Here is an 18,983-nt window from a genome sequence, read left to right as displayed (position 1 = left end):
ATCAGACTCAACAAAACAATTTTCCAAATTATATTGCTAGAATATTTACAAATTGCATGGGTTTCCAAAGATCATTGTTAGTAACAAGGATGCCAAATTTGAAGGAGACTTTTGGAAGGAGTTCTTCAAACAAATTGGGTCATCCCTCAACATGAGCTCAACCTACCACCCCCAAATCGATGGGCAAACTGAAATTGTCAATAAATGTTTGGAAATATATTTTTGTTATTAAGCAAAGTCTTTCGGTAGAAACCACATATATTTGTTGTTTTGTAACAAACAAACAAACAAATGGTTCGAATTGTGATACAATTCCACTTATCACACTTCAGCAAAAATGATGCCATTTCAAGCTCTCTACGATTGTGAACCCCCTAAATGGAAGGAGTTAGCCATAAATGATATAAAAATTCCAGCAGTAAAGGATCAATTGGAGGAGAACCAAAAATTTGTTCAAACACAAGGAAAACCTAAATATCACAGGAAACTCTATGAAGCAGCAAGTTGACCAACGTATGTTAGAAAGAGAATTTAACGAAGAAGATTGGATGTGAGGCTTCAACCGTCATATGTGAGGCTTCAACCGTACAAGTTGTTAAGAAAATCAATTAAGTAGCTTACGTTTTAAAATTACCTGATAAAAACAAAATCCATAGCATTTTCCATGTTTCCTGTCTAAAAAGGGTGTTGGGGAAACATCAAACAACACAAACAACACTTCCTACACTGAATGAGGAGGGGAAGTTGTATCAGAACCGAAAGCTATCATTACTGCCAGAGAAACGCTATTATGTTCTTGAGTAATTAAAGAATACCTCATCAAGTGGAAGAGCATACTAGAAGAAGATGCTTCTTGGGAAATAGAATATTTTCGTCAACAACATCCCTCTTTGATGATATGTAGTCATTTGATGTAGCATGACCTGTAGAGGCCATTTACTCAGTGCCATTTTGCTATATTCATTCTTACATGCTATATACATGAAAAAGCTTTGGATATTTGGTGTTTAATGGTCTGGATTTACATTTATGCACATAAGCGTGTATATATATATATATATATATATATATAATTTTTTATTTTTTATTTTTTTTACTAATGCTTCTATATCTTATGTCTTTTGTTGTCCATGGATTTGAGTGGTTCTTCCACCCAGTTTTTTGGCTGGTTTTAGTCTGTTTGGGCTTGATCTCAACTGGTTCTTGTTTTGACTACGTTGTACTAAATATACTATCACCATCCCTTGTGGTTATATCAATATGTGACATTACATGATTACACCAAGAGTTATCTCTAAACTTCACAAATGTATATAGACTGAGAGGCTCAGTGAAAATATCTGCAGTCTACCACTGAGTTGCACAATATTGCAACTCGATTTCTCCACTCTTGACAACCTTTCAAGTATAAATACAATGAACTTTGACATGCTTTGTTTTCTCATGAAACATCTGATTTCTTGCAAACTTCAACACACTTAGGTTATCACAGTAAAGTAATTGTGTTATTTTGTTCTACTTGCTAATTGGAAAGTAATCTCTTGGAACCTCCTTCAAAAGCTGTATTTAGTGTTGCCTTGTATCATGCTTTGGACGCTGACAGTGTCATAGTTTGTTGCTTTTTTACTAAGCGAAGAAACCACACACCTCAGGTTCCATCCTTTTCTGTTCTACTTTTTTGACTACTTTTGCTTTCTTTAATTTTTTTTTTTTGTTTAGAACTCCTCATGTGATGCTATAGGAACTTCTTATTGCAATTGTCAAAGGTTGTACCCTCTAGTCCTATTGACTTATTCAGCTCCTTTGTGAAAATTAATATAATTTCATTTCATTCAAGCTTTAGTCAGTTTAAATGAGGTTTTGAATCTTGATAGAATTACTGATCATTTGATTGTGGCAAACTTGCAAAGTATGTGGATGATGATCACTACCTTGGACGTTTTTTTTTCCACTTTGAATATTCAAAGGAAATTTGGTCTCCTTATATTTCTTATGATGTATCAAGGAAAATTCAAAAGTGTGTAATGTTTAATAAAATGGAATTCATGTATGAGGTATGCATGAATTAATATTGAAAATAGTGAATATATCTCTATTTGAGCATATGCTTTTATTAGATTTTGGTCTCGGATGTGTTTTTCATTGACAGGAGAAGCAGATTATCTGGACCTAATCTGTATTTATTCTATAAATTTTGGTCTTTTGCATGCATGGAAAACTTGGACATAGACTAGCAGATATGAGCATTCCTGCTATCCAAGAAAAATTGGATTTCCAGTCAGAGTTGCTTGACTACTCACTATTTATTTACAACTATCTTGACAGAATTGCGGAATGCTGTGTTTTCAAAGGTCGCTTTGCGAACAATTCGACTTGTTGCTAGGAAGGTATGTTTTGATCTTGCCAGTGGCATTTTCTTGTACATGAGCATATTGTGTCATTGGATACCTGTTTATGACTGTATGTTTTGGTCTTTCCAGTGGCATTTTGTTAATTTCAGATAACAATGGTATGTTCTATGCTTAAGAGCAATTTACTTCGATTTTTCTTATTAGCATCAAAGTGAGTGCAGATAGAACATAAATAAAAACAGTAGAAGACAAGCCAAGACAAGAGGACACAAGATGTGGCGCATGCCAGGGACAAACCCCAATGTGGGGAAACCCTTTGATCAATTCTTCTTATTATTCTTCAAAAGTTCAGCAGAGGGAGAGAGTACAATATACAAAATTCACTTGCCCAATCAAAGTCAAATCTATCCAGTCAAACAATAGTCACATGAAGCCCTAACTAGAAAGTCAACGCTGGTCAATGTGGCAGAATTTCTCCTTCAAATCAGCTCGGTTAAACCCAGTCAACTCGGCTTCCAACAGCAGTCCAAATCAGCACAAAACAGTCCCGAAAATATCAGTCAAACTTGGTCAACACAGAGTCAAACCTGCGGTCAGCTTCCCTGTGGTCAATGCTGGTCAAACAAATCTGAATGCCTCAATTTCTGTGCCCAGAAATGCGGCCTGCCCAAACAGAATATTCCCCAAGAAAAACGCAGTCAAACTCGGTCAACTGCTGCTTGGTCAACGCTGGTCAAACCCTCCTGCAATTCGGTCAATGCCCAAACAGAAAATTGCAGACTTGTCCTTCGCATGTGTGGAGAGAGAGGCTTCCCAGAAATCCATACACCCACTCAAATGAGAGAGAGATGTGTGAGAGATGAGTGTCCAAATGAGGTAGATGCTCCTTCTATTTATATGCAATGTTGAGGATGAATAGACGTGTCTTTTGGGTTTCTGAGCCTATAGATCGCTCGCTGACCTTGACAATTTGTCCATAAATGAAATAAATTCATAATTCCATTTATACATGTCAGAATGAGATGATCTTTGAATCAATCCTACACCTCTCGGAAAGAGGAATCCAATAAAAATGTCAGCTCCATCACATGAGTTGTCCAAGCTGGAGTTTGGCCCTAGTTTCCAAATTTAACACTCCCTCCCAACTAGGAAGAACTCCACCTGCCAAACCATTTGACAATCTGTACCATCCATGTCATCCCTGCTCTGCTCTTCTTTGCTGAACCATGAAGAAATAATGAAGAAGAAATGATCGAGCATGTATCATACCATTCTCCATTGATCTGAAGTCAGTCTCCAATAATCGGAGTGTATCATACTACTCTCCACTGACCCGAAGTCAGTCTTCATTGATCCCAGATCAATATCAAACATCCTAGAATAGGGAGTACGATAGTACACGATGCGTCCATTGGTAGTACTATGGTCCCTATCCTCATTTCCCTACTCATTGGCCAGATGAGAGGTACTTTCCATGAGTTCTAGACTGCATGGATAGGATGTACCGGTAGGAGAAGGTGAACCACTCATTCTGCTTATATGTCATAGGAGAAGGTGAACCACTCATCCTATGCATATATCAACATGGGGTATCACAGAGTAAGGTGAACCACTCTGTACATAGTGCACCACTAGGGGAAGGTGAACCACTCACCCTATGGTCGCTCATCGCTCCAAGAAGTACCCCAAGCCCCCCAGAGCTCCTAGAGCTCAATAAATCAAACAGGACCCTCATAAGAGGGTCTCTCCACGACTCCAAGTCGTTCATGGAAGATTAAGAATTTGACCTTCCCCAGGGGCTTCGTAAGAATATCTGCAACCTAATCATTAGTCCCAATATGACAGAGCCTTATTGCTCCCCGTTGGACCATATCCCAGATAAAGTGGTACTTGATATCAATATGCTTGGACTGGTCATGAAACACGAGATTCTTAGAAAGATGAATCCCACTTTGGTTGTCGCAGTACATCACAGTGGTATCCAACACATGTCCAAACAACTCACTAAAGAGCTTCCTCAACCAAACAACTTCACATGAGGCCATACTAGCAACAATATATTCAGCCTCAATGGTGCTCAAAGCAACTGAGTTCTGCTTCCTACTCATCTAGGATATCGAAGCAGAACCTAGTGAGAAGCAACATCTTGATGTGATTTTACTATCCACCACACTGCCAGCTCAGTCAACATCAGAATAACCATGGAGCCTCGCATTCCTGACAGTGTATCTCATTCCATAGGTGATTGTGCCCCGAAGATATCTCAAGAGATTCTTGGCAGCAATTCAGTGTATTTGATGAGGCTCAACCATAAACTGACTTAATGTATTCACTGCAAATCATATGTCCAGATGAGAGTTCACCAAGAACATCAAGGCCCCGACAAGTTGACGATACTCGGAAGGATTTCCTAGATCGGGCCCAACAACACTTCCGCATAACTTCTTGAAGTTAAGTTCCATCGGAGTAGTGACGAGCATAGAAATCAAGGTAACAAAGGCAAAGCATTCAAGGAGGAGCTCTGACACAAAATTATAGGAAATTTGGGCATGATTTCCAAAAGATAAATTAGCATTTATTGTTGGTTTATTATTGTTGTAAAATTTCTCTGAGAAATAAAAATATCTCCTCTCTCTCACTGGTTTTCTCTTTGGGGTTTTTCCAAGGGCTATTGCTGTTGATTTTTTATAATTTCCTAATCTGATAATTACTTTCCATGATTTCTTAACTAATTCATCTTGTGTTGCATACATCATTAAGCAATTATACATAGAAAATCTCAGCAGAAAACAATAATGACAGTAGGATCATGAAGAGACAACCAAACAAAAGAAACACAAACTTTTACCTTGGGAAAACCCTAACTAGGGAAAAACCCAACAACCTTTTCTTAGGAAAAATTGTTCAATTCAAAAGTACAATCTGAGAACAACATGGCTTAACCAACCCTTCTTCGATGCATAGCAAATTCTCAAGGTTTAGGTGCAACCCTTATAGCAATCTGAAGATATAAGTCCTCTTTTTAGGGTTTTGGCCCTTCCACAGAAACAAAGTTTTTCATCCTTCAAATTCTGCCACAGAACAGACATAAACTTGTCTTGGGAAGAGCACCTCCACCACATCCGACAGGTTCTCCAAACACTGTGACAACACAAGTTATGTGCCAATTTGGAGAAATGCACTTTTGGCATGACCCAGGTTCAGTATCTGGGATACATTATTGATGAACGGGGGGTGCATGTGGATCCAGCCAAGATCCAAGTCATTCGGGATTGGCCATCTCCAACCACTCTGACAGAGCTTCGCAGCTTTCTAGGCCTTGCCAACTTCTACTGCAGGTTCGTGTTGGGATTTTCTCATATCACTTGGCCCTTGAGTCAGGTCACCAAGGGAGGAGCGAAAGCAAATTCTTTTTGGTCTGAATCTCAACAGAAGGCATTCACAGAGTTCAAAGATCGACTCTGCACAACACCAGTTCTTGCATTACCAGACTTGCAACAACCATTTGAGGTCGAGACAGATGCCTCTGACTATGCTATTGGGGCAGTCCTTACTCAACACGGGCATCCTGTGGCATATCACAGTGAGACACTTTCAGACACAGTCCGGAAGTATCCCACTTATGACAAAGAGATGTATTCCATTGTGCAGGCCTGCCGAAAATGGAAGCATTACATTTTGGGGAAGGAAACGGTCATCCACACAGACCACCGACCCCTGCAGTTCATACAGACCCAAGGGAAATTGCAGGATGATCGCCATCAGAAGTGGTCCACATACCTGCAACAGTTCCATTTGAATATCAAGTATAAGAAGGGCAGCACCAATAATGTTGCAGATTGCCTCAGTCGACCACCGATCATGGCGTTAACCATCGTGCTCAACTCTTGTGGGCACGAGACTTCTGAATGACCACTTCTCTACAAAAGCGACCCGGAATTCGGCCACACATACCAGACACTCTTGGAGGGTCAGCATGTTCCAGATTTTCACCTCCAGGACGACCTGTTATGCCACCTGGGTCACCTTTGTGTTCCTTCAAGCGAGCGTGCCAAGATGATAAGGGAAGCACACTACAGTCGGGCCGTTGGGCATTTTGGGGTCGAAAAAACGGTGGCAGTACTGCAGAAATATTTCTATTGGCCGAATCTTCGACAGGATGTCGAGAAGTACATCAGATCATGCACTGCTTGCGCCATTGCCAAACCGACCATCAAGAAGCAAGGCCTCTATACCCCGCTGCCTACCCCTAGTCGACCTTGGGAATCCATCTCCATGGATTACATGTCAGGCCTCCCTTCCACTAGGCATGGAAATGACTGTGTTTTTGTGGTCGTCGACAGGTTCTCGAAGATGGCCATTATGGCGGCCTGCAAGAAGAATATCACAACAGAAGCCATTGCTAAACTCTTCTTTGAACGAGTATGGGTACACTTTGGGATCCCACAGTCTATCATTTTAGATCGGGACAACAGGTTCCTCAGTACATTTTGGTCTAGCCTCTGGTCGATGCTGGACACCAAACTCACTAAGTCCACAGCCTTCCATCCTCAAACTGATGGCCAGACTGAGGTCGTCAATAGGATGATCGTACACATTCTGTGCATGTACAACTCAAAGCATCCACGCACATGGGACGAGAGCCTCCCCTATGTTCAACACAGCTACAACCGGGCTCTCCACAGCTCGACTGGCCACAACCCTTTCCAGGTGGGATTGGGATTCCAGCCACTATGTCCCATCGATGTGGCCATGCCATTTGCAGCTACTCACGCAGATTCTGCTCATGTCCAGTCCGAAACAGATAAGGCAAACAACTTCATTGAGCACATCCAACATATTCGCCAACAGGTCCATGAAATTCTGGAGAAATCAAATGCCAAGTACAAGCAGCGACATGATCAACATCGGGTGCCACACAAGTTTCAAGTGGGAGACAAAGTCTGGTTGCATTTGCAAAAGGAACACCTTACCGGAGCCTATCGGAAACTCAGACCACTTCGATATGGCCCTTACACCATTACCAAGGCTGTGGGAGACAATGCATTTGAGCTCAGCATTCCCCCATTCCTTGGCCTGCACCCGATGTTCAATGTCGACCGCCTTTGGCCATACTTTCCACCATTACTAGACACGTCCGACATTGCAGAACAACTCACACCCACAGAGCTAAATCCAGCTTGCATGGAACAAGTTGCAACTGATTGGATCATGGACACACAGATCAAGCACACTCGCCAGCAGAATATCCAACTGTATCGAGTTGTCAAAGCAGGACAACTCCTTCACCAGGGACCAAGTGCAGCAGAAGTTCCCTCATCTCATGGAGGAACTCAACGCAATGGGGACCATTGCTTCCTAAGGGGGGAGGAATGATCCAGGTGGATATTGGTGGCCACCCGCTAATTCCACTTGGATCCCCTCTAGTGCTTCGTACAATTTTTTTTCAGTTTCCTTAATTATAGCACAATTTACTATTTTTAGCAGTTTTTCGGGTCCTAAACTTCCGGAGCCGTTTTGAGGCCCTGAACGATGTTTTTTGGGAAATCTACCGCCAATGATTTTTTTGATAAAAATCGTCTTTTTAGTCGTAGTCCTCGGAAAGATCTTTCCAACGGGATATCATGCACGTCAAACGGAGATAGTACGACCAATTCGCGACCCCGGGAAGTTGATGTACCAACTTACCCAAAAACGGGGCCCACAATTTGGCGTTTCATCTTCTAGGGTTAGGTTTTGGAATGTGAAGGGTTTTCCATTGTTTCTCATCAATAAATAGGCCTTCGAGCCTCATTGTAAGACAGTTCAGAGGCATGTAGCCACCACATCTCTTCTCAGAGATAAGCTACCATCGCCCTAGCTGGTTTATTTCCATTTCTGTTTGTAAGCATATTTCAGTATTTTACAGTAATGAAATGAGGTATTATTTCCGCTGCATATCTGTCTTTATGGTTATCTCTATATTTTATTGCGTTCCTATTTAAATTCGGATCACCTTCGGGGTCCTTAATCATTTTGATGCTACTTAGATCATCATCATATCAAACACATCTAGTTAGAAGCTTTACTTCTTCAACTTTTCCAGCAACACCAAACTCAACCTCAACATTTATTCCAAAAACATCTAAGTTTTGTTCGCAACTTTACAAATAACCATCAATATTGCTTCAACTATTCTCCGATTTCAAACATCCTCATACCCCTTTCATCAGGTCGTTCATTTCTCTTCAAGCTCACTCTCAACTTTCCTTTATCCAAGTAACTACAGGACAAGTCCATCACTATCTTATTCTTCTAGTCACACAGGCTCTTCATTTTTGCATCAACAATTCATCAAAGAATTTAGACCTTCCAAAACTTCGTCATTCCTTCACATGGAAACAAGATTATCTATTGAACTTTAATGCCATCGAGCTTCTCACAACTTCCTCTTTCCATCATGCTCAACATTATCGTCAAATTATTATCAAATATGAGGTAAGCATTTTCATCATCTTGAAGACTATGTAACTGTAAACTTTCAACAAGTACAATCAAACACAAATATATATGTACAAGAGCATGAGGTCGATATTATAATAGGAGCATAATAAATCATTTAAGACCTAAAGTTTAAACCTAGTTAGGTTTCATTGAGCCGAGAGGCTCATTCTACAACCCAGTATGAGGGGGATGTGTAAGTTTGTCCATTCGTCCAGTTGACACGTCTTCTAAATAGAAAAAAAATGTTGGCTACAATAATAAAAAAAATGAATATGTTGTAGAGTAATTAGAAGTAAAAAGGAGACTTAAATAAACTATTTAAGATCTATGTTAACTAATTTGCACAGATAAAATGTCTCTTTGTACATGTTATGTAAAATATTTTAATGTCAAATATGTATATATTATATATCATTTTAAAAAAAGATGTATATATCATGAAAAAATAAGTTTTTATGGTTAAAATGTTTATTTGGTCCTATATATACTCTATATAGCGTTTAAAAATACAATTTAAACAATGAAAAATTACACGTTGTATTTTGCACTCTAAAGAATTATTGCACGTGAAGAAATTTGATCCCTCTCGGCTCATGTTAGATTTGTAGTTAAAATGGAGCTATGCTGGTAATCAATAAAGAGCCTCATCCATTAGACTTCTTGCAACAACATTTACTAGGGTTTCGTCACAAATCCTAGATTTCAAAAACTAAATCATGAGTATCAACAATCGAGTTAGTATACTAGCATTTCATCTCTAGGGTTCCATTATCATTTCTAAGAAACTTATATCAGTCTCATACTAGGGTTTTATAATAAACTCTAAATACAAACATCAAACTCCAAAAATTAGATATACAACAATTTTAACCAGGCAAGGGTTTCAATTATAAGGAGGCATATACACCCAAAGATCCATTTCTAGGGTTTTACATTGACTATTACAAGGGTTTTGTCATAAACCCTTAATTTACCAAACCCTTAGAAAACTAGGGTTTCTAGACATCAACAACAAATCCTAAAAGACTAGGGTTTTACCATAACATTACCAAAAACCTAAACATTAAGAGAGTGGGATTTCAACAAGAGATCTAAACGTTATCAATAAACCCTAAGAAGATTAGGGTTTCATCATTAACATACCCTAAGCATCGAAAGGCTAGGGTTTTATAATGAACCCTGTTGTCCACCATTGTGTGGATGATATCCATAGGAGAATTTTTTTTCTGCAAGATGGTCCTTAGCCGACAGCTAGCAGCCCCTTGCAGCCACCAACTAGCTCTTTGTGCCATGTCTTCGCCACCTGAGCCATCCATGTGGTCCCTCACCCATCTGCCATGATCATATGTTTAAAGGTGGTCCTTTCGAACCTAAAGGTATTCCTTGTCGTTTGGTAATTGAGTTTTGTAGTTTGCTTATCATGCACACTTTTGGGCATGGATTAATGGGGAGATTTGGTGGAAAGAACATGCTAGGTCTGTGCTCTTGTTCCCTAGACCTCTTTTGGATGTTAACCTTGGACCCTAGTCCCGTGGGATCTCTTTTACTGACCTTTGGGCTTTAAGGATGGTATTACACGGGAAACCTCGATTTTGGTTGTGTGGTTCCGCTTCCTCATCCATATATATTGCTCCCCTTCCGCTCATTATAACCCCATTCATCATTTCTCCCACCTGGGTCCACATTACTCCACTGGGTCCACATAGGGTTAACTTTCCCCTCCCCCTTGCCCACACCTTGGGTCGGGCCTGGAATGATACCCGAAGGTTGATGCAGTTGAAAAGAAAAGCAAAGGCATAATTGGCGACATTCAACAAGAAGATGTACCACAAAATGCAAGTGATAGCCGAGACAAACACATTTAGCACGTGGGCAAAATCCAATACATGAGCTCTACCCCATCATCATGGCCGTCACCCTAGTTCCTACAAGCCTTAGATGAGCCTCCTTTATGATTTAGGAACCCATGATTGTCCCAACCCCTGGTGGGAAATGAACTGCCCTACCTTAAAGGGGGTATCCACTGCTATATTTCACACATCATGCTCTTTGGGAGGGCAGTTTCAACATTGGAGCAGATTAGTTTTGGAGACTAGATTATCTATCTCAGCTATTTCAGTTATATCATCATGTACTCTCTTTTAGTTATTTATTATAATGAAAGCTAAGATTATTTCTACTCATTGTGTTATTGAATTGCCCGCACTCTACTTGTTATATTTTGCATGACAATATTCTATTAATTGTATAGTCATTTTATAGTGAAATTTTGCTTAAATTTATGCATAATTAGCAAAATATCCCATTTGGGATATTGCAGCTCAACTGTTTCCTTGCCAAACATGACCCCTTCAATTGCCTTTTCATTTTATGCCTTGATCCTCCTCTTCATTCCTGCATAATTCTACTTAATTCCCATTGATTTGTGTTCATAGAATTCCCAAAAAGAGAGGTATGCCTGAATTCCATTTCCTAGTGATTGGTATGCCCTCCAATTTGTTGCCAATAACTCCACATTAGTTGCAGTCATGTCTTTCAATCTTGATGCATTATCCATAATTTTGGGCATAGTGAATTTGTTGTATAATTGAGAATGGTCTTGATTCCCAATTGTGGTGTGAATTAGCTGCTCCCCCACATCAATCATCATTTGTTGCATCCTAATCACCTCATTCAAGGTTACTGCCATGTTGTTTGATTTTAATCTTTCTATGGATCCCATGATTTCTTAGCTTTTTATTTTGGCCTTGTCATCTCTTGGCTTAAGGCCCACAGCTTGGCCAAGATCAGGGCTCGGATACCACTGTAATATTCCTAATTGGAAAATAATAGTAAATACCAAAACATGAACTAGGAATGACAATTAAAATTAAAGTCCAAGCACCCAAATCAGAACGCCATAGAAAATAAATAGAATAACTGGGCCATTTTATTAACCAAGGGGAATCCGCGTACATAATGAGCAAGAACAATTGAACTTGGGCTTGCTTTGCAAGCTATGCAAACCCCAAGTGAAATATCGCCGATCCAACTACTAAAATGTCTCCAACTTGATAATGCACACTGCCCAGAGAATCTGCTATAGGCTGCCAAATGGAACTCATCGTCTTGCTCAAAGTAATGCCTGGAATGCTTTGAAATTGCAGCCGCAAGCTCCTCTCCTCAAACCTAAAAATACCTAGAAAAGGTTTGGCCTGTCTCCAAGCGAAAGTGGAACCCACAAAATGGTGCAAATTCCCCAGCTAAGCAACAATTCGCCCTGCTATAAGAATAAGGATTTCGGCCCCAAATATCGCCTGGAAATTTTTATAAAATTAGTTGGAGACTCCTCTCAGTAAACCCACAAAAACCTAGAAAGGGTTTGGGATCCACCGAACCTTGGTGACCCCCAACAAGTGTGAATTGCCCAATCTGGACAGAAAACGCCCCACAATTTTGATACTACTCAATTATGTCCAAATCTACCCACGAGATATTTCTCCCAGTTCCGTCTAAATTCTCCACTGAGAAATACCTCCTATCTCCAAACCTTATCTCTCCCGACTCCACTTCTCTAAACCCCTACGTAGCACTTGGTTAATAGCTTTTGCGCCCTTGCCAAAAGATAGAAAAATTGACCTAGGTAATAGCCTCCAATCCAGGTCGGCAAATCACTGTCCAAACTCCGTTCTAACAATAAGAAAAATCCTTGCAAAATCTCGAAGCCTCTAACCTACGCTTGCTCCCACAATGTGCTCCACAAAATACCTTTGTGACCAAGAAAAATGAACTTTTGAATAAACTCTTGCAATGATGTCCAATGGAAGCTCTGAATTGAGCTCCCCAAATTGCCTCACTAGGGAGACACTCGAAGTTCTCTGAAATGAGGTTGGAATTCCGCTTGGAATTCCTGGTGCTAAACAACACTTTGGCCCTTGTGCTAAACAACTCCAAGAGAAGATGAAATAGAAGAAGAAGAAGAAGAAGAAGAAGAAGAAGAAATTATTTTAACGTCCACGGGGCTAAAGATAGCCTATGGGACAGATTGCTTCTTCATCTGCTTGATGTATTTGGCCCTTTTTTTGTGAAGCTTCACAATAAATGCTACCATCTTCTCGACAAACCCCTCATTAAATAGATTATCCCAAGAGCTAGCTGTCAGCGTATTTGCATAACTTTCCCTGTTGTCTTTGAAGGCCTCACATTCTAAAATGAAATGTTTTTCTGTTTCCACTTTTCGGAAGAACAAAAAATGTATACCCTTTCCTCCCACACTTCCTTTGGCCTTTTCCAGCGCCCTGTTTCACAACAGAGTTGATGAGAATTAGTCCTTAACTGAGCAATAAGAATTTTGGCTCTCCAAGAAATATTGGCCTCTATGTATGCTTTTGGTTGATGAATATGAGTGGGATTAAACACTTCAATATAGTAATTTTTCTTTCTTCCTAGCTCCTTCTCCCAAGTACGTTTGTGGAACTTTTCCATAACAAAAGCTTTTATCTCTTTGCTGTTTATGGGGCACGCGTTCAAGCAAATATCCCATTTACTAAACCATTTGTTATTTTGCTGCATCCAAGTTTTTTGCTCTTGCACAATCTATCATTAAAGACAACCTTAGGCCATCTACCCTCTTCCATTTGCTCAATTTTTTTTAAATACCTTATGACTCGCACCATAGCAATTGCTTCAATAGGAGCAGTCCCTGTTTCACTTAACAAGATATCATAAGGAACTGCACTTTTAATCTTAAATTTGTTTGTAATTAAATGCTTCTGAATTTTCTCAATTTGTCTCCACTGCATGTCGGAAGTACTGCTAGCCCACAGTTCACAACCATATAGAATCACTGGAATCACTAGAAGCCCAAAAAGAGTTTGAGTGGTCTTCCAGTCCCATAACTCTGCCTCTCTACACCTATTTTGAAAAGCATAAAATGCTTTCCAACCCCCCAAAGTTCTTTTCTTTCTACAACCATTCCAGCTTAGATTTTTGTTGAAGTCAATTCCGAGGTATTTGTAATCCGCAACTTCTTCCAGAATGTTGCCTTCAAAGTAGGACTTATGCTGGTTATGTTTTCTTTTCTTAGAGAAGACCACTACTTCCGTTTTGCTGAATTGACTTGCATCCCCACACTTCTACAAAAATGCTCAAGGGATAGTAAGTGCTCTTGCAAACCAAGAGCCGATTTAGCAATCAGAATAAGGTCATCTGCATACAAAAGAAGCCTTATAACAAACTTGCACAAATAGATACCATCACCCCCTTGCGAATTTAACCACTCCTCAAGCTTGTCTATATATAAACCAAAAAGGGTAGGAGACAGTGGGCAACCTTGCTTGACCGCGATATCGCTTCTAAAACTTTCAGCAATGCCTGTTGAAGTTCTAATTTTGACTTTCACCTCTTCATACAGCCTATGCATAGCTGCTCTCAAATGTTTAGGAACCCCAAGTTCCTCCATTCTTTGCCAAAGTTATCCCTAGGAACCGAGTCAAACGCTTTTCTGAAATCAACAAAGAAACAAAAGACTTCTTCCTTCTTCTCCCAAACTTTTTCAATGATGTGCCTTAAAGTTATGCAATGATCAACTGTGGAATGCTTAGGTCTAAAACCTGCTTGCCCTTTAGCACGCTTATTTCTTTCTTCTGCCCACTTGCTAATTTTGTTTTCTAGCATGCTTCCAAATAGCTTTGCAAACAAAGGGTTTATCATGATGGTCCTATAATTGGAGGGATTATTGATGTCGCCGCTCTTGAAAAGAGGTATTGCCAGACTAGTTGTCCAATCTGTGGGGAGCCCTTGTTGTATGATGTTGTTGAAGATTTTTGTAATGTGAGGTGCAAGAATCTTTGAGCCCCACTTTAGATTTTCTGCTTGGAGTTCAGCTAAGTCTTTTGCTTTTTCAACACCCAACTTCTTGATACCCATCTCTACCTCTTGTACCGTAAAGAGTTTAGTATCAGTGTTGACCAAGGGGGGAGGGTCAACCTTGGGAACCTGCTCATAGAGTTGTCTTGCAAAGTCAAACCATTTAGAAGTTGTAATATTATTTCCAATTTGTATCTTTTTCGGTTGGAGCTCCTTCCAAAATAATTTGGGATTATTTTTCCCAAGGAAGATTAGTTCTTCCCTCCTTGAAACCATGAAATCAACCTTTTTCTTGCTTAATAAATGCTTGTAAGATTTGAAGTGTAATAGCCAAAATATAATCCACAAAATGAGTCCATCCTCCTTTTATAATTTCTCCTCATGCCTCTAGACTCCTTTTTTAATATTATTTTATTAGTGGGGGCTATTTTCCACTAAGTTACTTTTGCCGCCATTTAATAAAATAATACTTTGCCGCTTTTCTCCAATAAAATAATACTAGCCACCTTTCACCAATAATATTTGCCCCTTTTTAATTAATATTACTAAAATTGGGCAAAATTCTTTAGTGACTCCCATGCTCACAAAATTGGGGATATTACCAAACCAAAAAATCATAAAAATCGAGAAAGTATCAGTAAAATTTCGAAAACATTGACAAAATTAAGACACCATAAAATATATATATATATATATATATATATATATATATATGTTGCAAACATCGGCATTGGGATAAAGTAAGCAAAGATCTGGAAATCCAAAAAATCGTAAAAGACCAAAGGATATTGGTAAAAATTGGCAAAATTAAGACCCGACCGAAATACCAGTAAAAATTGGCAGACATCAGCTAGGCGAAAAGATCGCAATTTCACAATAAAATCAGGATGTTTGCAAAATTGTTATATATATATATATATATAAAATGAATGGTGGCAACGAGCCTTGTGACCATATACTTTTAAGCATTGACTAGTCACAAAGGCAAGGAAGCATGTCTTTTAAACATGTGATCTTTTAGATGGTAACTAATGTGAATTCTTAGTATTATTTCAATTATATTATTGTTATTATGATTAATTATTTAGCATTGTTTTCATGCATACTTATGTAAACTACAAGGACATACTGTAAATGTTCCTTTTTACTTGCCATTCAAATATGCAATGTTATTGGCTAACACATTCAATGTTGAGAATCATGAAGCAAAAGACTTAAGATTATCTAATGCACTCCTTGGTTCTTGGAGTCATCTTTATATATGATGTGCGCTGGTAAAAAATTGGTTCAGCTTAAAAGACGCACAATCTTTAACAACCTCGATTGTAAAAGTGGTGGGATAACTTTCTTAGTCTCCTGAACTATTCACTGTACTAGAAACTTTGGATTTTGACATAATGTTATAGAACTTTTTTAGAAGAGTTTCTTTTATGAAGGATGAGATTACACTCTGCACAACTATCATAATTTATGATGAGTAGATGTTGCAAATCCTATGGAAGATATGATACCTTTTTTTATGCCTTAAGTACCTTGCAGAATAGAGTAGATGATTTTCATGGATTGAAATCTTGATGATGGTTCAAATATCTTGTGGAAGTCATGATAACTAATCTTCGATGGTCAAGAAGATCAGTTTTGTATTGCATGTTACTGCTACAGTAAAGGGAAGCCATCCCTCATTTACATTGTTTAAACAATAATAAGCTGTTCTGCATGAATCATCTTTGATCTGTTTTCGTTTTGTGTAAGTCTATACTTGGATTGCGATTTTGGTTTAGCCACTGCAACTTAAATTTATTCCTTTATCATCTTATTTTTCGGGGAGATTTTGAAATTGTGAACTCCCGTGTGATCTTTATTGATTAAATTTGGCAGAAATCTTTCAGGTTGTAATTATTTGTCAATATTGTCAGTAAACATTAAAAATTGTGTTTCATTCAATCTTTCCTGTTCTTATTTCCTTTTTCTTTGAATATTTGGTTACTTGTCTCTCATATGAACATTCATAATGCTCTGTGCTCCAGGTGTTTTCGCATCTTCATGATCTTGACCTTCAGTATCATTTAAGGTAAGCAATGAAGAATACTTTTGGCTTTGAATGATTATGGAAAGCTCATCTTTGGTGTGATTTCTTGTGGTGTACCTAAAGCAATGTGCTTATCTAATTGAATTTATAGGCCTTGAATAGTACAAAATTACAAATATTTAAGTGTATTCACATGCTCGAAAAAAACATGTTGTATTTCACTTTCAAAAACCAGAAATGAAAGCTTCATTTCTCAAATTGCTTGTTGTCTGTAGATTATTTCTAGTCATTCGTGATCAATGCTTGCATTTCTTTTAAAGAAGCAATAGACTGTATACAACTATTATAATTTGAAGTGAAAAATAGAGTTCAGCTAGACATTATTCCTCTTCATGAGATGATCTTGAGTTATGTCCACACCACGAGCTCTTGCACTCTCACTGCCTTGTCATGTCTGCCCATTATGAGCAGAACTCTAATTTTGTATATTGCATCATTCTTCACTTTTTAGATCGTTGTTTTTGGCGTAAGAATATCCTATAATTGCAACTCTGTTATGCTTACTGTTACTACAAAATCTAGCAGGCCTTGGAGAGGGAAACCATACAAGACAAAGAGCTAGACTAAGTGCTAACAATGGGACAATGGCCCACTGTCACCACAGCCAAGGTCCCCTGCTCTTTATAGACTTTAACCAATGGGAGGAGTCTCGGTATGATTATGATCACTTATAATAGATATTCTAGGGTTAAAGGTACAAGATGATGGAGCTAGAGTTCATTCCAAAGAGAGGCTCAATAAAGGTACACGGCTTCAAAGAAGCAAATTGCTGTCTAAGAAAATCCCTAGAAAAGAAGGCACAAGCCCTAAGGTTTTGAGGTTTTTTGATGGTAATAGGTATTCACAAGGTCAGGGCTTGAAAGAAAAGGCTTCTTATGATATACTTCAACTAGTACTAAGTTCATATAATCCTCACGGAAGTCCTCAAGTTGAGGGAGAAGAACTTGTGGTTTCTCTCTTGGAGCAACACCTAGGGCAAGAGATTTTATGGATGAAACTCGAGTGGATGCCTAACAATCTTGGGGCATAGGTAGCCTAAACCATAGGCTTGATGTTTAGGCTCTCGAATTCCCGAAAAATCTCCTCCCTAAAATTTTGATGCAAGCCCTAGATTTTCATCCTAGCTTTAAAAGGACCGAATTTTAAGGGGGAAAATTATGGATGAAAAGTAGAGATGACCACCAAGGACTTGGATTAGTGCCTTGTCCTTTGGGCATATGGAGTCTCAGGATGTTCAAGATGAGCTAAATCGTCACTAAGGAGGCTTAAAAATGATGCCCTAGGTACCACATTTAAGCATTTACCTACTTCAAAGATAACATAATTTTATGGATAGTTCAAGAATTTCCTCCACTAGGAACATTCATTACATGCTATACATTGAATAAAACATATGCAATACTCAACTAGAAAGCCTTCCAAAATTACTTTTCAATAATTAGGGCACATTTTGTACATTCTAGAAGCAACAATTCCATACATTAGACAAATTGAAGAGAAAAATTCCATCAACATTAAGCAGTTACAAGATGACATGCAATATATCCATCCAAGATCCAAGAAATAGCACCAAAGAAAAATGCAAATTAGCTCCAAATGTCAAAATGCATTCCAAAAAATTCTCCAATAGCCAAAGAAACAAGTGCGAGTTCTTCTCAGGAGATCTAATCGAAGTGTGATGATGATGAGTAGCTCAAACGAGATCTCATCTATTTATACATGATCTACTAAGACGAATTAAGACTAGAAGCCCCACAACATTATGAAATATGTCAAAATACATCCCTTGGTCACAAGCCAACCAAGTGATTCTACAAAATCTGAATTAACCATCCAAATGCAACCTGAAATGATGATGTCAAGCCGATGTAGGGTTTTTGGAAGGCAACATTGCGTCCTCTTTGTGCCAAAATGTGTGAGAGGGCTCCATAAATCTCAAACAAGGGGATGGTCCCCTTAATCTCCGTGTAAATCATCATGTGGCCCCAATTCAGTGTTTGGGGTACAAAACTGGTCTCATGGGTCTCCTGACGATAAAATAGCTTGTAATGCTCCAATACTAAGGGCTTTGACAATGGTGCTTGCCCTCCCATGTCTTAAGGGGTGAGACAAACCTCCTCTGGGCCTTGGATTAGTTGCCACACTACATGGTAAATGCTAAGTGGGTTGGGGCACACTGGTCCAAGTGCATAATCTTGTGAATAATGTGGGAC

At 38.9% G+C, this 18,983-nt stretch overlaps 1 protein-coding gene across 1 annotated transcript in view; it reads left to right on the top strand.

Moving 5' to 3' along the window:
- Window positions 1-18,983, top strand: part of LOC149197950 (uncharacterized) — a 137,494-nt gene that overhangs the window by 101,287 nt on the left and 17,224 nt on the right. The window contains exons 5-6 of the mRNA XM_089408883.1: window positions 2,326-2,387; window positions 16,709-16,752. Of these exons, the coding sequence (XP_089265009.1) occupies window positions 2,326-2,387; window positions 16,709-16,752 (106 nt within the window). The remainder of the gene's footprint in view (window positions 1-2,325; window positions 2,388-16,708; window positions 16,753-18,983) is intronic.

This window comes from Pinus tabuliformis, chromosome 2_2 (assembly GCF_031772625.1).
Source record: "Pinus tabuliformis cultivar Carrire ecotype Pingquan chromosome 2_2, CPIR1, whole genome shotgun sequence".
Taxonomy (NCBI): Eukaryota; Viridiplantae; Streptophyta; class Pinopsida; order Pinales; family Pinaceae; genus Pinus; species Pinus tabuliformis.
The sequence above is the reverse complement of the archived record's forward strand: the minus strand, read 5'-3'. Positions and strand labels throughout refer to the sequence as shown.